This window comes from Podarcis gaigeae (genome assembly GCF_964106915.1).
Source record: "Podarcis gaigeae genome assembly, chromosome: 8".
NCBI classification, from domain to species: Eukaryota; Metazoa; Chordata; class Lepidosauria; order Squamata; family Lacertidae; genus Podarcis; species Podarcis gaigeae.
In genome coordinates, this window is record NC_139684.1 from 54,833,431 (window position 1) to 54,855,048 (window position 21,618).

The following is a 21,618-nucleotide window of genomic DNA, read 5'->3' on the forward strand; positions in this document are numbered from 1 at the left end:
TATATGAACCCTAGAGATAAAGAAGGTAGAGTGACACAACGCTTAGATTTTATTTTTTTAAATCGCGGTTTATGAAAAAGATGAGGCGCCATAAAAGGCTGTGTGGGAAGTGCGATCGTACTGTTGCCAGTGGGTGACGATGACAGGGCCCTTCCCTCGGCCTTGCTGCGCTATTAAATCCCATGGAGAAGAAAAGAAGGACGCAGCGAATGGTCATGGCTCTATACTTATTTTTAATAAACTCAGTAATCCACGACGGGAGTTGCAGTCTGAGGGTACAACGGGCTTCTCCTACTGAGGCAGCTTTTACTTCTATTTCCTTTTTTCATTTATGACTTATATTCACCCCACTGCCCCTCCTTCTCTTTACCCTAACGAGGTAGGCTAGGCCCGGGACGAAGCGGCCTAGCCTGCCTGAATGTGGAGTCGAGCTCAGGCGTCGACAATTCAATAAATTTATTCATTTATTATTATTAAAACCTGGACCCTATATTCATTTTTAACTTATTAAAATAGTTGTATGCCGCTGTGTCGTAAAAAAAGGCGTTCAAAGCGATTTACAGTACATCAATAGAAAGGCGGCTTCCGTTTCGTTCTCCGGAAGTTCTTGCCTGGGGCCGCTCTGGCATTGCCTCTCTGTGGCACTGGCGGAGCGGATGTTGATGTCGAAGGAGGCATGGAGGGAGGAGGCGGCGGCGGCGACGACTCGGTCCCTCCCGCCCCGGGGGGCCTCCTGCACCAGATCCTGAGCCTCCACCTGGTGCCTCGCTCGGGAAACGTCACCCGAGCTGCGTGCGCCGAATCCCTCTGCGAGTTCACAGGTAGGTTCCGGGACTCACGCCACGCCTGCCTTCCAAGGCCCCGCGAAGGGGTTGGGCGCCCTCTGCACGTACCCGCGTCGCCTCCTTCCCCCGTCCCACTTGGAGGGGTAGGACAAGGTCACTGTGGGTGCCACTGAAGGACAGGGAGGCGCCTGTCCCTGGAGTCTCCAGGTGGGGGTGGGCAACACCTGGGAAGGCTGCTGCTGCTCTCACCACTCAAAGTGTGTGGAGACCATCCTGGAAATTCCCCCAGCAGCCTCAGCCAGGAATTCATAGCCCAAAACCAAAGAGGGAGGCCATCCCTTTGGCGAAGGCTGACCAAGGGTAGGCAACAGGTAGATTGGGGTCCACAGATAGGTTAATCAAGGGTTTCTGACTCCAGAGCTGCCCCCAAGATACTTTAATGCATGAGACAAAGCAGCTAATCTTTCTTACTTAAAAAGACTTATACCCTACTTTTTCCTTCCTTAGAGTTGCTTAAAACAGCTATTAATTAAAAAGCATCAATGGTCCAACTGCTGAAGCTCAAACCTTAATAAAACTAAAGGCAGTATCAAAAAAGAACAGCGCACAATCATTACTTTGAGCTGTTGCATTGGGGTCCTGCTTCTGGGCTTCCCACACTGCACCTGGTTGACCACTCTGAGAACAGGATGCTGGACAAGATGGGTCCTTTGGCCTGATCCAGGTGGCTGCTCTTCTGCTCTTACTACCCTCTTCTCTCCTATCTCATGGCAGAGATGTGGTATGGCGTCTTCCTGTGGGCAATGGTGTCGTCTCTCTTTTTCCACATCCCCGCAGCACTCCTGGCCCTCTTCACTCTCCGGCGGCACAAATACGGCAGGTTCATGTCGGTGAGCATCCTGCTGATGGGCTTCGTGGGGCCATTAGCAGCTGGGATTTTATCAAGTAGGTTGGCTGTTTGAAACATTCCTTTGCCCCAGCTGCATCCCAGCAGCCTAGCAATCTCCTTGTTTCTGTGTCCAATGACAGGACATATTGGGAACAAATCTGAGATTCCCAATCTCAGACTCGTAAAATCTCGCTAGGAGAGGGAGAGTTTACATTAATGCACTCACTCTCTCTGTCTTTCTCTCCCATCCCCCCACATAACATGACCAATTAGGCACGGGAGAGTTTGGAATAATCCTGGGAGTTTTCGCAGAAACACACCCAAGACCTCAACAGCCACATTTTGTGAGGTTTGTTAAAAATAAAAAAGAAAGGAGGATAAATGGAAGAGGCAGAATGTTGCTATAGTCAAAGAACAAAAAGAGCCCTTTCATTCAAGCCTATCTATCCTATCAAATCTACTTACAAGTGGGTTTCTCGTGTCCTCACATGTGTAGGTGGTCAGATGAGCAATGTTGAGCGAGCCTGGGCTGTTTAAAAGTGTTTCTGACCCAGGTGGGTCCTGACTGGCTGGACAGTGCCACCTGTCAATCACATCTGTCATGGAGACGGTTTGACACCTTTTGAAAGTTGAGAGGCCATTTGGGGATTGCCATTCTTCTCTTTGCTACCCATCTTTTCAGCCTGTGACAGCCAGAGGTATGACTGTCAGTGAGGGTGTATGTATGTGACTCCAAGATGCTTGATGTTAACATCAGCAGAAGCTATCCCTATTGTGCCCTGCTTTCGGACGACCCTTTGGTATTCATACTAGTGGTGTTGTGGTTTCTACTAAGGCTAGGAAGCCTTAGGTATGGATCCCCCACTCAGGGCTGAAGCTCCATGGAGGACAAAAGGGGAGGGTGAGGAAATCGTATATGCTGTTCTGAGCTCCCTGGAGGAGGAGCAGAGTTTAAAATGTGAAAACAACTGCTCACCCAGCAGGCTGATCTTGTGTTTTTTAACTATTGGCTTAGCAGCATTCCTAAAACCAGGTTCTGTCCAGATGCTGTTGCACAACAACTCCCATGAGTCCCAGATCATGCTTGCTGGGGTTGAAGAGAGTTGCAATACAACACATATGGAGATCACCAGGTTGAAGAAGAAGGAAAGTGAATGACAGTTCCTTCATTTCTTTTGCTGTGTGTTATCAAGTGAGAAGAAAGGGATGATGGGACATGAGCAACTAACCTATGATTCTCCTTTCTCCCCTTCTTGAACAGGTGCTGCGATTGCCGGTGTTTACAAAGCTGCTGGAAAGGACATGATCCCCTTTGTGGCCATGACTTTTGGAGTGGGGCAGACCTTCGGTGTGGTGATGATTTCTTTCTTACGGATTTTAGCCACCCTTTAGCATCCCGTATCAGATGCCATTGCAAACAGAGCAGCACCATGCAGGATTCCGGGAGTGAAGAGGTCAAAGGGCATGTCCATGGGGAAGTTCTTCTATGCAAGCCCCACTGAAATGGATGGTGGCCACAGAAGAGCTTTGCCATGTTCTGACACAGGCCCCATTCATTTCACTGGGGAGAACTTCAGTGGATCCGTGCAATTTTTCTTCTGTAATTATCTCTGGCAGCCTGGAGCAGGCCCATGTCATCCTTGGCTAGCTGGCTGAAGATCCTGGAGGAAACCATCCTTCTACAAACACATCTTATAGTCTCCAGATGACATTCTGGCACAACCCTGGCTGCTTTCTAACTGAAAATGAGACATTGGTGCAGAATATTTTGATCAAGTCTCCTTTTGTCAAACAATACAAGGAATGTGTGAGTGAGTGGGGGATGGATAGAAGGTTTAAAACTCTGTGGCCCTCCAGATGTTGTTAGACTGCAACTCCCATCAGCCCCAGCCAGCATGGCCAACAGCCAGGAATGGTGAGAGCTGTCCCCTCCAGATATTGTTGGAGTTCAGGTTCCCTACCCTCGGTCTGAATATTTCTGGAGCACTGCCATGTAGCCTGGAAATGTTTGCATCCGCCATTGAACAAGCTTTCAGCCAATTCTTTGTTTATATTTTGTAAACATTTTTGTAACCTTAAGTGCCAAGCTTTTCTGTTTTGGGGTAATTTTTTTTTATTCAGCAAACAAATGTGTGATGGTGAAGCTGTCTTACTGTAACCGAAGGTATCCATCCTAGGATAGTACCGCTGGAGAAACTTCACTACTAAATCTCATTCCTGACAGGGAGAATGCACTTTAATGGACTTAAACCTTTTCTTATGGAAGAATGTGAATTTGAAGCTGTAAGAGAGAGGGTGAGGGGCTTCTTCTGCAAAAAATCTTCTTGGATTCTGGTCATTGCTGTGTTTAGACTGCAGCGAAGGCTGAGACAAAAGTGGTGGTGGGGAGAATGCTTTGTTGCTACCTCAAAATATGTGGCATGGATATGAAGTGCAGTTTTACCGAACCGTGAAGGTTCTTGCTGTGTCCCTTTTGCGAAACAAATGGTAGTTGGATGAAATCCAGTAAATGCTACGATAATCAGTTCCTGAACGCTGGGTTGTTCCCTTGTTAATAATGTCCTCGTTGATTAGGTTGTGCAGATTCCATTTGAAACATTTCTTAACACTTGTATTACGTGAGGAGTATTGTGATAATCTGTTGTCTTAAATCTTGTTATATAGGCCTGGATTTTTAGAAGTATGTATATAGGAACAGTAATTGTCCTGCAGACAGCTCCCTGCTGTGGGGACTTGGATCTTTCTTTTTGGAACCCTACAAGTGCCTGGGCAATTTGCCTCTCCTCCAGGGTCCAGTCTTACTACTGTTGCCAGCCCATTGTTACTCCTCAAGTGCCATCCTCTGCAGAGTTGTGACCTGTTATCTGCAAATTCAGAAATGCTTCCTCCAGAGATTTGGGGGTGGCGGAGATTCTACGTGTTTACTGGTCCGTCTTTGGAAGATAGATATTTGCATTCTCACTCTTGAGGCCATTGCAGCATCAATTCGTATTTGGGGTGGGGAGGAGATGTACAGCCCTCTCCTGAGACTGTACAGTGTCAAAATACAAGCAGGGAATTGCTTGTTCAAAAATGCCTCCCTTGTCAATATCTAGACAGCTCCTTTCTTACAGGGAGACGGCTGTGGGATGCTTTGAAACTAACTTCCCCTACATCCTTTAGGAGATGATGTTTCCCTGAATGTTTAAATTGGCTCTGATCAGTTAGGCTTTTAAAAATATATAATCCAAGTTCTTGGTGAAATGCATCTTTTTGTCCAGTACCTCTTCCGTTCCCCATGTCACCCTTCCATTGTAGAACTCGGGTCATGTGATTGGCTTTGCCAAGCAATGACAGACCTTCACTTCTTCAATTGCAGAGGCTGACTGGGGGAGTGGGGTTGTGGCAGGTAGGTAGGGAATGGCTGTCTTTTTTGTAGGTAACAAATCAGGATTAGCCAGTCAGATTCTCTGACCACATTGTAGAATTTCCAACCACTTAGTTGGGGCTTCCCCATGCCTTAAGGCTGGTTGAGCACTTTAGATATATAATTTGTCACTTTAACTTTCCCCTGATCTGAAAAACGTTGGTATCATATTCTGATCTTTTTTCCTCTTAACTTTCTTCTCTTCAGTTTAATATGTTAACTTCCTGTTAAGATTTTTTGGGGCAGGGGAAGGGTCTACCAAACGCTTAGCAAATGTGAAACCTGTTGAATTCCAGTGGAGCCTAAAAGAGGATCTCTTGTGAATGCATCAATGCTGTTTAGTTCTCATGAACCCCACCGTGTGTTGGGACTGTGGCCGACGGAACCCCCTTTTCTTCAGCAAGCTCTTTCCAAGGCCTGCAACCATGAGCACAACTTTGTGCGGGAGATGGAGAGGCCCTGTCAAAGCTCTTTCCCTCCGAACTGTTCCACTAACTGCTGCGGCAAACGTGAACAAAGCTTTATAAGGCAGGGAGAACAGGACTGTGAATATCAGTTTTTATTTTTCTACCAACACTTCTGATTTTCACGTTTGGTATTTTAGCTAATAAAATCCCAATTGATCCTTGTGTCTTTTGTGACTGGCAAACTTGTTTATGGTCGTTCTCAGTGGACATCTGGGAAGTTGCTGATTCAGCAGAGGCTAATACTTCTTTTACAGGGTTCTGCATCTCTTGGCTAGTATTTCCAAAGATGAAGCGTGCAGTTCCTATGAAGATTTGTGCTCTGTGCCTCAATATTCTGTAGTGGTTCCCATTGAAAGAAGACTCCCACTAGTTTCTGGGCATAGCAAGCAATTGCAAGTATTCTAATTGCAAGGGACTGGATTCATAGGAACTTAAGAAACTCTATTTATAGTGTTCCTGGCCATTAAGCCATCTAACTCAGTATCACACTCAATGACAGTGGCTCTCCATGATTTCAGATGGGTGGGACTGAACCTGGGCGCTACAACCCACAGCCACTCCTTTTTCCTATCCCTACTCTCTTGCCTATTGTCACAGACTGGCTGGATGCAGAGGAGTGGTGGGAGGCACCAGGCAGGGAGTCCCCAGGGGAAGAAGGCTCAGAGCCCAGGGACTGGTGGTGGGAGAATGATGAGTGGAGTCAATGGGGGAAGAAACAGACTTGGAGGAGGTGGTGTTGGGAGCATACAAGGCAACAGGGTTTAGTGAGCAGGAAGAGGCTGTGGCAGAGAGCAGTGCAGACTCCAAGCCTGAGTGTGGGCAGACTGTGGAAGAAGACACAGAGTCTTCCCCTCCTGCTGTGTCCAGCGCCCCTTCTCCCTGATCTCCCAGGACACACACACAAATGAGAAACAAGACGGCAAGGAAGCCTTAAGCTACGGGGGAAGGAACCAGGGGAAGAACCTTAGGGAGCGGGGTGAAGACGGGGACCATCAGTCCTCACAACTGCTTCCTTGGAGCAAGACCTGGAAAGAGTTGCTGAGACCACTAGATTCAGGTAGGTAGCCATGTTGGTCTGACGCAATAGAAATATATAAAAAAATTGTCCAGTAAGTTTGTTCTTGGTATGAGCTTTCGTGTGCATGCACGCTTCTTCAGATTCTGAGACCACTAGGCCTGAGTTGTGGTTTGTTTTATTGCTAACCTTTGCCTGACTCCAGCCCTGACAGCCATTCAGTGTGTTTCAATCTCTGTTGCTTCTCTGGTGCATTTTTATGGCTAGCAAGAAATGATGGAAGACCAGGACAGGTTATGAAATATTTATTTCTTGTAAGTGCTGCCATGGCAGCTAGATGCAACCACATTACTTGTAGCTGACCTGGGTTGGGACACATGGACACATCCATCGGGAGAGATCCCTCTTTGGCTGCTGGCTTCACCAGGGCACAATCCTCCCCTCCCAGTCCACCAGTCGGCTATTTTTCTCTTCGTTGATGCTGGAAAGCACTTGGATGATCCCCTTCACACTCTCTTGCACCGTCAGTTCCGCCTGCATTGTGCAAACATGTTTTTGCATTGAAAATCCAAACCAAAACCCGCCACGAGGACACCAGACCTGGACCACTTGGGGATGGAAAGGTGGGGGCACCAGGTGTTTCCAGACACCTTGAGCTGCAGAAGCTTCTATTTTATGGATGCCCTGCTTGAAGTTTCTTTGCCGCTTTGAGCATAGTTATGGGGAAACAGTTTATTAATTTAAAAAAATCACAAGACCTGGGTGGGGGCCATGGCTTCTTCAGATTGCCAGGAACCAACCTTCCACAGGGCTGGATAAGTTTCACTTCTGAGCAGGGCCAAGTGGAGGAAATGCAAGAAAGTCCCAAGAATGGAGACTTTTCTGCAGGGAAAAGACCCCAGCCACTTCCTTCCTGGCAACTTGGGTGAAAAAGGCCAGATTCTGGGTATTGGTTCAAGCTATGCTGCCCAACCCCTGATTCTAATTCCCTCTAGTTCAGTGGTTCCCTAAGTGGGCCGTATTGCCCTCTGGGGGATGGCAGGATTACCTAGGGCAGAGGTTTTCAACCTTTTTGAGTCCACAGCTCCCTTGACCAATTACATTCTTTCTGTGACACCCCTGTAGGGCTCAGGAGTCCAGTTATGCCACCCCTTGCCTGCAGAGCTGACAGCCTCTTACCCTTTTCAGACACCCTCCTTTGTGGAGTGTTTCCTCAGCCTCCTCCCCTTGAGAGTCCTCTGGGCAGCCACTGCTGCCACCCCTGGTCTCTGAAGTCCCCCCACTGCCCCAAAGAGAGGTGCCTCCTCACACTGCCCCATGGGCCTGGGAAGAGGATGCTCCTAGCCTTAGTGGCCCAACCAAGACTGGCCAGGGGTGAACAAGGGGCTAGCACCCTACTTTGGGGGGCGGCAGCAGGTGCTGCCAGGCCTGCTTGGCAGAAAGTCTCCCCTTCGGCACTCAGCTCCCAGGCAGGTATGGCACACAGCAAGCACAAGAAAGGCCAGTGCCTTTCCCACTTGTCTGTTCATTCCCAGCAGTAAGGGCTGGTGGACTGGCTGGTTGGGCTCTTCACCTGGTTGCTTGCTTACTGCAAGACTCCCCCAGCTCCTGGCAACCAGCACCCTCTGGCCAGCCCCAGAGGCACCACTTGCCTGTGGAACTTGTAGCCAGGGCTGCTGCAACAAACAGCCATGCAAGCCTTGGGGAGACAGAGATGTGAGAGGGCATCAGAGGAGGGAGGGAAGGAAAGAGGGAGAGAGGCCAATATTGCCCACAGCACCCCTGACCATGGCACCCCAGGGTGACACGGCACACTGGTTGAGAACCACTGACCTAGGGGAGGCAGGGGGAGTACTGGGGGTGTGAATTATCAGACTCTGGAAAGCCAGTATGACTGAATCAAGTTCATCCATTTTGTGGAATTAATTAAACTAAATAGTTTTAATTGGATTTTGACTAAATGTGCAATTAATTATTACTGCTATGAGTTTTATTGTGTTACTATCTTCTTTGGTGGGTCATGCAAACCACTATTCCGGCTTTTGGCAGAGTAGGGGCCCCTGGGGATGAGTTTATGGAAAAAACGGGACGGTGGCCCAAAATCGATTGGGAACCACTGCTCTAGTTGTCAAGAGGTTTGCAAGCTGTGCTTCTTGCTCCTCCTCCGCTCTTTTACCACATCCTGATCTAATGACCAACTGCGATTTTGCCACTACGTACCTTCTCTGTTCCCATTTCCGTCTTCACCCATCCTGGGTGAAGTGCAACGCAAAGGATCCCGTCATCCTTGTACTCCAGCGCCTGGCACCGCGTGAGCATGTTCAGTGCCGTCTGAAGAAAGACAGAAGCAGCAGCACCGTAGAGGTTACAGGGTAAACTAGAGAGTCACGCAGCTGGATCAGGCCAGCGGCCCATCTGGTCCAGCATCCTCTCTGCCACAGTGGCCAACCAGGTGCTCCAACATGGAACCCAGAAGCTGGGCTGTGGGCAACAGTTCTCTCCCTTGGGATTGTCAGCTGCTAAGAGAGGCATGCTGCCTTCATCACTGGAGACAATACATAGCCAATGTGGCTAGCAGCTGCGGGTAGCTCCGCCCTCCTCCACCCATTCGTCCAATCCCCTTTTGAAGCCTTCCTGCTTGGTGACCATCACACTGCACCTTGTGGGAGCCAATTCCTAACTATGTGCAACAAGGGCTGCGGTCAGTGCTGGATTATGCACTATAAATTCACCCCCTCCCAGGAGGCCACAGTGATGTCAGGGGCAACTGTCCCTGGCCCCACTCCCTGTTGCTGACCCTGCCCCACTTGCACAGATTGGCCAAGATGCAGGCAGGCAGGAGAGGCTGTGCTGCCCACGTTACCTTGCTGCAGCGGTAAGAAATGACGGGGAACGTGGCCATAGAAGGGGGCCTCCCGATTGAGCTGCCGATGGTGGAGACGTTGATGATGGCAGCCCTGCTGCAGCTCAGCCCCTTCCTGTTGCTCCTCTTAGCAGCCGTCTTCAGCATGGGCAGAAATGCCTGCAAAGGAAGACAGGCATGGGCAGTCCCTCTGTCCCCTTCCCAGGCCCTCCATCCTTGGTTCCCAACTTCTCCTTGGCTGGACCCCTCCTGCATATTTTGTCCCCCTCTCTTTCTTGGTCAATATGTTATGAGTGTGGCAGGGTATTAGGAAGACAAGCCCCTGTCTTAGGAAATTCAATGTAAGGAAATAAGCAGGGAGAGCTTTCCGTTAAAGTTGAGGGAGCCTTTTAACATCTCATTTCACCTGCTGCTCCCTTCTTTGCCCAGAAGAATGGATGCCACCTCTAGCAAAGTATGAGGATAAGCTCTACCTGTGTCACCAGCATTGGGCCAATGAGATTGATACGGTAGACACTCAGCATATCTTCTTTGTCCACCGACTCCAGGGTGCTTGGGGGCATGACACCCGCGTTGTTGATCAGCAGATTTAGTCCACTTCCGGCCAGGTGGACCTCAACTTCCTTCGCAGCAGCCTTGATGCTAGCCTCATCCGTGGACTCTGTGGAAAGAGGGCACAGGATTTGTCATGGAAACACCTTCCTCTCTATAGCTTTCCAGGACTTCAGAGAGAAGACTTTCCCAGGACAGCCTGGAAAAGCTGGGCCCGGGGAACTGAACCTGGGACCATCTGCGTGGCAAAGAGCTACAGCTGTTCTCCGTGGGTTTGGTCACATTTGTTCTTTCCCTCATCCTCCTCAGCCTTGTCCCCATCAAGACTGAGAAAGGGTTCTCCGCTCAAGGCAAAAGCCTCTGCCCGTCAACCGCAGACAATCCCTTGTATACCTGGAGCATCTCCTCTCCTGTCGTTCAGCCTGGACACTGAGATCCAGCTCCAAGGGCCTTCTAGCAGTTCACTCCCTATGAGAAGTGAAGCTACAGGGAACCAGGCAGAGGGCCTTCTCAGTAGAGGCACCCTCCCTGTGGAACACCCTCCCATTGGATGTCAAGGAGATAAGTAACTATATGACTTTTTAGAAGACATCTGAAGGCAGCCCTGTATTGGGAAGTTTTAAATGTATGACGTTTTATTATGTTTTTATATGTTTTGGAAGCTGTGCTGGGGCCACCCATCTAGATGGGCAGAATAATAATAATAATAATAATAATAATAATAATAATAATAATAAATGATACTGGGTTGGATGAACCCATGATCAGATTCAAGTAATGCCCAGCATGATGGTATCAAATACAGGTCATGTTAATCTAGGGATATAGAACCTGGGAAACAACAACACAGGAAAGAAAGGCATTAGGGGGCCCTTGGAGAGAGGGAAAGTCAAAGGTGAACATGGAAGAAAAAGCTATCAATGGCTACTCGGCATGATGGTCATGCTCTGCCTCTACCAGTTGCTGGAAACCGTAGGAGAGAGCCATTGTCGTCTCCCCCTCAGCTGTAGGGCGACTGAGGGAGAGGCAGTAGGCAGACGCAAGTCCCATGCTGCCATTCCAGGCAGCACGGAACCTGCAGGCACCTAAGCCACCACGTCACTCCTAAAACGTTTCATGAGCCCAATTTAAATTTTTAAATTTTTAACTCATTTAGTCACACCCCCTCCCCGTGATGACACCCGGGCCCGGCCGCACCCCCACACCCCCTTTCCTCCACCACTGGGAGAGAGGGATCTTGTGCTTGGGTCCTGTTTGTGGTTTCCCTCAGGCATCTGGTTGACCACTGTGAGAACAGGATGCTGGACTAGATGGGCCACGGGCTTCATCTAGCAGGCAGGCTCTTTGTGTTGCTATTATATGTGCCATTGCATATCAGGCAGGTGCCCCTCTTGCCATTTATCTACACCAGTCTATCTCCACTATTTCCTCTATCATCTTGTTCCACCTCTATCTTGTTCCAGATTGTAGCACAATAAAAACAACAACACAATATACAAGAAATAAAAGAAGTCATTAAAATTCAGTTAAAAGCCGTGCATCCAGCTCAGCACATTAAGATTGGGACAAGAGGCAGAAATATCGTTAAGTGGTCTGTGATTTTCAGTCACCTTCAGTGATTTTCAAATAGTATTTTGTTGTGGGAACCACAGCCACAAACCTCAAAGTGATTTCATAGTAAAAACATGAACAATAAAAGCAATGACAATATAAATAAAACCATTTCCATATGTAAGGAATTCCATATATATAAACAACTAAAAACAATTCCATGTGGAAAAGCTATTTCAAATCCAGCACAGATACTGACCAGGTTAAAGAACTCCACTTTAAAAAAGCTTTTATAAAGAAGTTTTTGAAAAGAAAACAACCTGTTTCTCATCTCTTCAGTGAAGCCTGAGGCTTGTATTCTCAAAAATGTTGGAACTCGCAGGAGGAGAATACTGTTATTTTTATAAAACGCAGCACCACTCCCTCCCCCCACCTGCGATTCCAGCAACTAGCATGCAGAGGCATTGTGACTGGTATTGATACCCGATTCCTCCATGAATTTGTCTAATCCTCTTGGTAGCCATCTTTGCCTCCTGTTTATGCACTGCGTGAAAAAGCACTTTCTGTTGTATGCCCTGAATCTTTCAAAATTCAGCTAATGCAAACAAACCTAATACAACTCTCAGGAAGATGTATTGTAATGTGGGCCTGCCAGAACAGCTACAGCCTTTTGTATGGAAGCCACTCAGTTAATCTGGGAGTGATAGTTAACTGGCACAAACTTTACAATCCTCTTCAATATACGTGCCTGGGCCTGGCAAATAATCCTACCTTTATTTATTTAAAAACCTGCCAAAGGCCCCCTTTGCACCACTTTAAACAAGCATGGCTTCCCTCAAAGTATCCTGGGAACAGTAGTTTGTTACAGTGCTACAGTTCCCAGCGTCCTCTAGAGGAAGGATGGATTGTTAAACCACTCTGGGAACGGTAGCTCTGTGAGGAGACGAGGGGTCTTGCCTAACAACTCCCAATACCCTTAACAAACTACAGTTCCCAGGATTCCTTGGGGGGAAGCCATGGCTAAAGTAGTGCTTTAAATGTAGAGTGCAGATGGGAGTTGTAGTCCAAAACAAGTGGAGGATCCCAGGTTGAGGGAGACTGATCTACCTTGAGTACCTGAGTGAGTAGAAATGACCTTGCCCCACCTCTGCAGGAGGCCACCCTGAACAAGCCTTTCCCCTTCAAAATGAACAGAGCAAAGAGATGTGAGGATTCTGCCTGGAGCACAACTAACACATTGTGACAGGAGGCACTTAATAAATGAATGTTCAGCTATCCACCCTAAATGGAGCCACAGGGCATGTTGGTTTCTGCAGTTCTAAGATTAAAGAACTGAAATGGAATAGAAGAAAATAAATAAGACGAAAGTCATACCCAGCTGCAGAATCACGAGGCCGGGATGTTTAGAAGCCAGCGATCTCAGTTCCTAAAAGGAGAAAAAGGGGGTCATGTGCGAAACAAACCCTCAAGGCTTCCTCAGTGCTGCTGTAAAAGTGTCAAATGCTAGACCCAGAAAAGTCTGAGGCCCGAGCATGTTTGCATCATTTCACTTATTTTGCACAAATTGTTTTGCTTTCGTTTGAGTTATATGGGGCACTCTAGACTGCTCAGTGTTACTCAGCCTCTGGCTTCTGAGATTTTCGCAGACATTGACTGGCTTCACAGTTTTTTCGAAGCCACAAGAGTCAGAAAGGTCAGAATCTCAAGAAGCTAGTTTTTTCTGCTGCTGCGGAATCACAGCAAACATACAACTCTGCAGATACTGAATAAGTGCCAGGCCCCCAAGGACCTCACGGACTTATGGTGTAACCTGTGCTGTTATTATTAATTGCATTTATAGCCCACCTTTTTCCTTTAAGGAGCTTGAGGTGACGTACATTGTTCTCCCCCTTATTTAATTCCCACAACAACTGTGTGAGGTCAGTTAGGCGGAGAGGCAGTGGCTGCTTCAAGGGCACCCAGTGAGCTTCATGCCAAATGGGGATTTGAACCCTGGTCTCCCAGGTCCTAGTCCAGGACTCTGACCACAATACCACACAGGCAGCATAGTAGAGTACATTCTCTCTCTCTCCCTCCCTCCCTCCTTCCCCCCCCCCCCCCGGGGAAGGAATTGTACCCTAAATGAGAACTATGGAAACTCTCAGGAAACAAAGGAATTGTACCCTAAATGAGAACTATGGAAACTCTCAGGAAACAAAATGTTAAGAAGGCATTCCGTCCCCTACCCCTCCCAACCCCCACAAGGCAAATATAGGAACAAAAGAAAGAGGAACAGGGTGACCAGTGATGGAAACCAGAAAATGTGCATTCTCTCTCTGATGGAGCATTCGGAACATAAAGGATAAAATAATAGAGAGCCTTCTCTTAAAAACAAAAAACCCTAAGCTTTTCAATGTATGATACAATACAGTAAAAGCCAAACTAATCTAAATGAAAACAGAAAAGAAAGGAGAAAACAAAACAAGACAAACACACAAAAGGAAGGGTGGAGACACAAAGGCCTCTATCAGAGGTGCATCTTAACCCTTGTACCACACAAAAGGTGGTGGACTCTCCCAGCTCTCACCTGGGAGCTTCTCTTCTCCCAGCCTGCCTCCCTGGAAGATCTTCCCTTTCCTGCCTCTCATGCAGGGTGTAAGGGAGAGCTTTCCCTTTGTAGCTTATGCTGAGCAGTTTTAGCCGATAAGATGGTAAACGCTTGCTAATTATTATTATTATTATCATCATCATTTCTTACCCACCTGTCTCCATAAGGTTCCAAGGCAGGTTGCAGCAATGGAAAAACACAATCTTATTTTGTAAAAACACAATCTGTCAAACAAGCCTTTTAAACTGAGATCTTTCCCAGCCTGCACCTGTATTTGAATGGTTTTTAAGATGTGTTAAATGTGGGTTGTTTTTTTTTATTGTATTATAGCTTGCTGCTTGTTGCCCTGGGCTTCTTTAGGAGCAAGGGCAGCTTATAAATCTTAAAGATAATAATAATAATTTTAAAATGAGGTAAAAACAATTTACAATAAAGAGAATAGGGTGGGTCCTAAAAACACACATCTCAGGGGTCAACAGCCAGGGTCAAGAGGTGCACGACGCGATGAGAGCTGAAGGTGCTGGATGCATTTTTGTAGAAAGGGGATACCACAGCTCAGGGGCTGCTACAAAGAAACCCCCTCTCCCTTAGCCACCACCCCATGGAACTTCTGAATGGAATGGAACAAACTTTCTTGCACAGCTCCCTTTCTCTCTCTCTGCCTGGAATCGGATGTGAAAAACTGTCACTTCCTAAAAGGATGGTCAGCTCTGAAGTTGGGGAGGAGTGAATCTGTCCATTTCAGTTGCTCATTTCCCCATCTTTAGTTCCCCATGGTGGAATCTACACACGTTAAAAATGTCACGAACATGCTTTTAAAAAAATTGTTTTGAAAAACGCATTGAATTTGCTATAGCTCACCACAATTGTATATTTCACTTTACCACACATTTACAAACCTTTTATTTGCAGCTCTATAGCAGAGCCCCATATTTCCAGTTTGCTATTTTTCTGTTTTAAAAGTCCTCATGAGAATTCATCATAATTTCAGTGTGGATTTATTCTAACATGCACAATTTCTGCAAAGCAATTTCCCCATATAGAATGTGTTTTGGTATGTTCTCGCTGCTCTATGCAATTATATGCACGCTTTGCCATTGTACGTGGCTGGGGATGCTCATTAAGTGGGAATTCCAAAAAGGTGGCTGCATCTCAGCTCACGGATAACTCTGGAAAGTGCAAAGCAGGTATGTTTGCATTTAACTGAAACTAATCTCTTTCCCATCCCTACGGTCTCACCTGGCTTTTTCCTCCATGTGGATCCCTGCATGTGGCGAAGACCCATTTTGGTGGTTCTCGTAGTTGCAGGAGCTGCTTCACCATTTCCAGCCCGATACCCCGATTGGCTCCTGTGACCAGGACGCTGTGGAAATGGGCCCCAGACATCACCGACTTGGATGCAGACCCTCTACTCTTGCTATCCGTCTATTTCCTCTGCACTTAAATTTGAGCTGGCACTGTTTGCTCTTGCTGGTTCCCGCCTATTTATACTTACTGCTACGGAGACCAGCTTTTGTTCGGGGATTTGTTAAGGGAGTTGATGCTACGTTTTGTAATTATGACTCATGGCAGAAATCTCTGGGTAAACAAACACACACTGGAAGCTTTGGGCTGAAAGGAGACTCTGCAGGAAATCACAGCGTACTGAATGTACTGTATTAGGCATGGCGATCTATGCAGCCTAGTTCATAAATACAGCAGAAATCCTTATAGACTAAAGGGTTTCTGGAATGGAAAACAACCCCAATTTGTGGCAAACTCAGCCGAAAGTGAAAAATTTTGGGTGGGTGCCCTGCGGCCCAAGCACACATTTTCATAAGACCGTAGCTTGAAGCACCGATCTTTGAAACAGAAAGCACAATAAAAGGTACCATTTCTAAAAAGTAGGGCACAGGACTGGCAGGAGGTTTAAAACATATGTGGGGAAATGACTGGGAGATAATAAAAAGAGAGAGAGAAGACCAATGGATTAAAATCTGAAATTCCTGCATAAATCTACTTCTGCCAGCATTAGAGAGTTAAAGCTGAAAAATTGCATTCGCCACCCCATTCTCTGAGCGGTGAGAGATTCCAGGGTTTCCAGGTGCTTATGCAGAGTTTAGTCAACAGAGACTGGAGTGCCTTTAGGAAATATGGTTTTATTTACACATACCAACAACCTGCGGATAAGATAGTAGGGCTCACTGCATTAATGCCCAACAGATTTTGTTTCTCCATTAGTACCAGCTTTGGATCCAGCACAAAGCAAGCCTGCCATGGAATTTTAGATGTATATAGGAATACTAATTGTCCTGCAGACAGTTCTCTGCTGTGGGGGCTTGGATCTTTCTTTTTGCTTTGCATTTTGAAATAATTTTTATTTGATTTTACAAGTGTAGAATTATAGCAATACAAAATACATATCCATATTTAGAGATTTACCTGGATCTCCAGACTTCCCACCCTTCCCTCCACGGGTCTTTTTGTCAACCTTTTCAACTGCATATTATTTCATAATCCATGTTTTATATCTCTCCATATTGTCCATTATAATTGCTACAAATGTTATTAAGATGCTGCTAATGTTTTCATCTGCTTACAGAGGTCTCCTAAATTAATTATAATTTTTTCTTTGTTGAACCTTTGTCTTCTTGGTTCCTGAGCTTTACGGACAGTTTTGCCATTTCGGTGTACTCCCAAAGGCTTGGTTTGCCATTCCTCTCCAGCAGGCACTTTGTCTTCTTTCCATCTTGGATCTTTCTTTCTGGAACCCTACAAGTGCCCGGGCAATTTCCCCCTCATCCAGGGTCCAGTCCTACTACTCTTGCCAGCCCATGGTTACTCCTCAAGCCCCATCTCGTGCAGAGTCTTGACCTGTTATCTGCAGATTCAGAAATGCTTCCTCCAGAGATCTGGGGATGGCGGAGATTGCAGGTGTTTACTGGTCCAACTTTGGAAAATAGATCTTTGCATCCTCACGTTTGAGGCCACTGCAGCATCAATTCATTTTGTGTGTGTGTGTGTGTGTGTGTGGAAGAGATGGCACTTGGATGAGCCACTGGTCAGACTCAAGTAATGCCTAGCATAAGGATATCAAATGCAGGTCATGTTGAGCTGGGGATATAGAACCTGGGAAGGGCAGAGCTCAAATGACTATTTTTTTTTCATAAATGGCATAGTTTTATTTCTTATACAAATACTGAGGCACTCTGTGTCATCTGTCTATGCAAATATCTGGCCTGTAGAGAACCTTTACTAATAATGTTGCCTTGTAATAATGTTACAACTCACAGGAGAATACTGTTTTTATAAAACGCAGCACACCCTACATTTGTGATTCCGGTATCTGGCATGCAGAGACGTTAGCCATCGTAACTAGTAGCCATCAATAGCTGTGTCCTCTATGTCTAATCCTTTTTGGTGGTCATTTTTGCCTCCTATGGGAACAAGTTCCAAAGTTTATTCACTGCGTGAAAAAGCACTTTCTGTTGTGTGCCCTGGATCTTTCAACGTTCCGCTAATGTAAGCAAACCTAATACAACTCTCAGGAAAATGAGTGGTGGAGATTCAGCTGCCAACTATACTGTGCTTTAAAAAACAGCCACCACCCTGAGCATTGTAATGCAGGCCTGCCAGAACAGCTACAGCCTTTTGTATGGAAGCCACTCAGTTAATCTGGGAGTGGTAGTTAACTGGCACAAAGTTTATAATCCTCTTTAAGATACATGCTTGGGCCTGGCAAATAATCCTACCTTTATTTATTTAAAAACCTGCCAAAGGCCCCCTTTGCACCATTTTAAACAAGCATGGCTTCCCCAAAGTATCCTGGGAACAGTAGTTTATTACAGTGCTACAGTTCCCAGAGTCCTCTAGAGGAAGGATGGATTGTTAAACCACTCTGGGAACTGTAGCTCTGTGAGGAGACAAGGGGTCTTGCCTAAAAACTCCCAATACCCTTAACAAACTACAGTTCCCAGCATTCCTTGGGGGGAAATCCATGGCTAAAGTAGTGCTTTAAATGTAGAGTGCAGACGGGAGTTGTAGTCCAAAAGAAGTGGAGAACCTTGTATCTTGAGTACTTGTGAGTACAGATGGCCTTGCCTCATTTCTATAGGTGGCCTCCCTGAATAAGTCTTTCCCCTGGGGCGCAACGAACACATTGTGACAGGAGGCACTTAATAAATGAATGTTCAGCTACCCACCCTTAATGGACCCAGAGGGCATGTTGGTTTCTGCAGATCTAAGATGAAAGAACTGAAATGGAATAAAAGAAAATAAACAACATGAAAGCCATACCCAGTTGCAGGAGGGGCGGACCTTGGTAATATAGCACCCTGTGCATGCGAGGCCAGAAGTTCACACACACACACACACACACACACACACACACACACACACACACACAGCTCAAAGCTACTTTCCCAAACCAGCTAAGGGAGGCACAGGCTTTAGGAAGGAGGCACGAGACTCTGGCAGGGTCTTAGAGCCCTCCTTCCCAAAGCTGGGCAAGCCCTAACTAGACTTTGGGAGAGAAGCAGGAAGGGTAGCTACAGACTGCTTATTTGGTGAATGATGGGAAGAAAAAGTAGCAAACACCCAAAATACCTGGGGATTCCTTTTCCCTTTTCAACATGTGGCTCTTAAAACCAGATTAATGTTTTAATCTCATCAGCTATTTGGAAGTGATGCCAACAGAATAAAATATTTAAAGAATTTAAGAGGTAAGGGGTGGGGGAGTCGGAACAAGCAAGCATTTCATGATTAAAGACCAACATTCCTGCTACTTAGCCGGTTAATTGGCTGCTATTAAAACTTTCTGTTTGGAAACAGTGCATTAACACATAAGTTTATTTATTAATAATGCATTTTATGCAGAAAAGAAGAGTTATGTTTTCTATAAATACACAAAGTAACTAGGTTCCACGCCAAGGGACCAGCTAAATTAATAAAGACACCAATTTGGATTGGGTAGAGAACCAAGTTCTAAGAATATGCTGCAGTTAAATCAAAATAACAACACCAAGGACCAGGCCTACCTTGAAATCCCTACATTACCTTAGAACAGGTGTTGGGAATTCAGGCTGGATCCTGGACTGCAGAGAGTCAATTTGACTAGTAGGTGGCGCCACTCACAGTCATCTGATGTCACCATGTCAGGCAACCTTTTTTCCCTTTGAAGTCAAACTGTGCTGCAGAGGAACTTCCCAGTGAACTGAAGCAGGGGTTGAAATTCAACTGGTCAGCTGGCTGGCTCTGGCTTCAAGCCCTCATTTCAGCAGGTTGTCTGCATTACAGAATTCTGCAACAGGAACTCTGCAGTGCAGTCAATCTCCACACTGAGCAGTGCCGACTTCAAGACCAGCTTTCCTCCGGGGTTGCCTGCACTAGTTTTCCATAGGAACCTCTTTGCAGGCCACCCCCCCCCCCCCGAACAAGCAATAGTGTTCTTTAGAGTGGTTTTGAAAAAAGTCATTCAGTGTTACAAAATTTCTTTACTCGACCTCATTTTAAAACTGTTTTAAGAATCATCACACAATTAGTAAGGAAGAAAAGCTGAAGAAATGCACCCTAATTTTTATTTTTTTTACAACACTTAAAATTTTATTGGACATGAAACCGTCTACAGAGGTATAATCCTGAACCACAACACCTTGCCCCACCGGGGCCTACATTTACGAAGTCAAAGCTTCATTGCAAATCACTGCCGAGGCACCCAGGAAAGTGACATATTCCTGGAAGTTCACCACTTGGTCCCCATTGTGGTCCAGATCTTTCATTAATGCCTGTATCTCTCCGCCCTGCAGTTTCGGCCCAATGGTCAGCTCGTTCTGGATCAACTCCTTCAACTTCTCCTTACATAGGCTGCTCTTATCACCATCCTTGCAAGAATGTTTGTGGAAGGTGGCAGCCAGCAAACCAACAGCTTGGGTCAAGAGGTGCTGCCATGGTGAGAGATCTGAAGTAAGATGGTCTAGTGCTGAGTGGCAGGAAGTGGTCAAAAGCATCCTATTTTAACCCCTATTATATGACAGCAGTTTGTGCACTAAAGTTTCAAAGCATAGGAACTGAAACCTGCAGGAATGAGTTAGGGCAAGGGTCACCAATCTTTTTGGCACAATTGCAAACCAGAAAAATTGTTGTGGGCACTGCACACAGCCCACACAGCCACCTATTCCACTGGCTACCATAAAATACCTCTCAAGTTCCAATTCCAGTAGGAGAACTAGTGAAGGTCTCTGTGGATACATGAGCACTCACAGGTGCCGTGGTAGCAACCTCTTCAGGAGGGAATGATCTGCTGCTCTAAAGCCTTTCCCAATACCAGTGACTGAAGTTGATACAGGATGGGTTTGAAAATTCAGCATATCAGCAGGTGAAAAAGCAGGTAGTTCCCAGGTCTTTGAAAACATAAGGCATTTAAAGTTATTGCTACTTCTACAAGTTAAATACCATCTGGCTCCTAAAAATGAATAGGTCTCCAAGGGGACCAGTTTTCCATATTCTTTTGTTCTTGGGGAAGAAGCTTCAAGAGGCTTTGGACACTGTTGAGCACCCAATAGCAAAGTGAGACGATGGTTGAAAAGTAAGCAAAATGTGAAGGCTGGCCGATTCCTACTTATACAGACACAATGGGCCTATACCACTTGTGAACTGCTTGCCAATTGTCTCGATGATCCCCCTGTTATGTCAAACCAAGGCAGGGAACAAAACAGATTAATTTAGCCTCTGCTGTCCTGCACCCATCTCGACAGATCAAAATGGCCCAGTTTGCTTGGCTTAAGTGTAAATGAGCAAGGTACCTGGCCTGGTTGAACATGGCCTTGTAGTTAGTCTTGCTCCAGACAAGTGACAAGTGGCAAACCAATAACAAACCTTGGCAACAACTAATGGTTTGTCTGAAGTGAGACAAAGCACATGCCCAGGTTCACCTGCAATGCTAAGCCAGAGCATGGCTTAGTGCTAGGGAGCACAGCAGCACGGGGGAGGCGTGCAGCAACCACAGTCTTCTCTCTGAAATTAAGGTTTGGTTCAGTGTTGCGTGTCAATCGGGCCATCATGCGGATCTGCATGTCTAGAACAAAACATTTCTTGGTTTAGTCAAAGCTTATTTCTCTTCCAAGAAGCATCCACTGTTACCTTGAAAAGCACTAAATCCATCTCTGCTCAGCCTGCCTTTCACTTACATGACATAGCACCTTAATCATCAGAGGAATGGTAGAGTATTGCTGGGAATTCTCAATTTGCTGCCTGCACAGACCTTATTAGAGGATATCACTGTCTCCTGTGGAAGTCCAGTAGAACACCCCAAAACAAATAGTTCTCCATCAAGCATGCAGTGAACCAGCCCATATAACTGACTCTCCTCCTGCTTTCCCATTCTAAAAGAAGGAAACATTATGAAGAGGGGACGGAAAGCAGGAATGCTTCCTAAAAGCCTCCATTCAATAAGACTGTCACCAGCTTAAAGTAAAACCCGGCCCCTGCTCAGGTAGCATCTCCCTCTCCTTAACTGAGTCCTCCAAC

At 46.3% G+C, this 21,618-nt stretch overlaps 2 protein-coding genes and 1 pseudogene across 4 annotated transcripts; 1 reads left to right on the forward strand and 2 right to left on the reverse strand.

The window, feature by feature from the left end:
• The first annotated feature begins 3 nt into the window (after positions 1-3).
• On the forward strand, positions 4-5,709 carry TMEM170A (transmembrane protein 170A). 2 transcript variants are annotated; one of them, XM_083751559.1, is made up of 3 exons: positions 4-821; positions 1,623-1,730; positions 2,936-5,709. In XM_083751559.1, exons 1-3 carry the CDS (start codon positions 677-679, stop codon positions 3,064-3,066), a joined length of 384 nt encoding a protein of 127 aa, XP_083607685.1. In that variant the 5' UTR covers positions 4-676; the 3' UTR covers positions 3,067-5,709. The 2 variants fall into 2 exon arrangements, with proteins under 2 accessions (XP_083607685.1, XP_083607684.1); XM_083751558.1 differs by having other exon boundaries at positions 611-821; positions 1,560-1,730.
• A 1,143-nt stretch (positions 5,710-6,852) lies between these two features.
• Positions 6,853-15,952, reverse strand: LOC310850272 (C-signal-like). Its single transcript, XM_083751523.1, has 6 exons — positions 15,355-15,952; positions 12,903-12,954; positions 9,899-10,086; positions 9,426-9,584; positions 8,783-8,893; positions 6,853-7,096 (listed from the first exon to the last, which is right to left on the reverse strand). The coding sequence occupies exons 1-6, from the start codon at positions 15,499-15,501 to the stop codon at positions 6,983-6,985; spliced, it is 771 nt and encodes a 256-aa protein (XP_083607649.1). The 5' UTR covers positions 15,502-15,952; the 3' UTR covers positions 6,853-6,982.
• Positions 15,953-19,666: 3,714 nt separating this feature from the next.
• Positions 19,667-21,536, reverse strand: LOC310850286 (protein S100-A6 pseudogene; annotated as a pseudogene). Its single transcript has one exon. The product of its transcript is annotated as a protein S100-A6 pseudogene (transcript).
• Between the last annotated feature and the right edge of the window lie 82 nt (positions 21,537-21,618).

What these genes read in the sequence shown, in the direction of transcription:
- LOC310850272 (XM_083751523.1), bottom strand. Translation starts at nt 15,501, where the DNA reads ATGTCTGGGGCCCATTTCCACAGCGTCCTGGTCACAGGAGCCAATCGG. An exon ending in CACATGGAGGAAAAAGCCAG is followed by an intron (nt 12,955 to 15,354) that starts GTGAGACCGTAG and finishes TTCTCCTTTTAG; the next exon opens with GAACTGAGATCGCTGGCTTC. An exon ending in CGGAAATGGGAACAGAGAAG is followed by an intron (nt 7,097 to 8,782) that starts GTACGTAGTGGC and finishes TGCACAATGCAG; the next exon opens with GCGGAACTGACGGTGCAAGA.
- TMEM170A (XM_083751558.1), top strand. Translation starts at nt 677, where the DNA reads ATGGAGGGAGGAGGCGGCGGCGGCGACGACTCGGTCCCTCCCGCCCCG. An exon ending in ATCCCTCTGCGAGTTCACAG is followed by an intron (nt 822 to 1,559) that starts GTAGGTTCCGGG and finishes ATCTCATGGCAG; the next exon opens with AGATGTGGTATGGCGTCTTC. An exon ending in AGCAGCTGGGATTTTATCAA is followed by an intron (nt 1,731 to 2,935) that starts GTAGGTTGGCTG and finishes CTTCTTGAACAG; the next exon opens with GTGCTGCGATTGCCGGTGTT.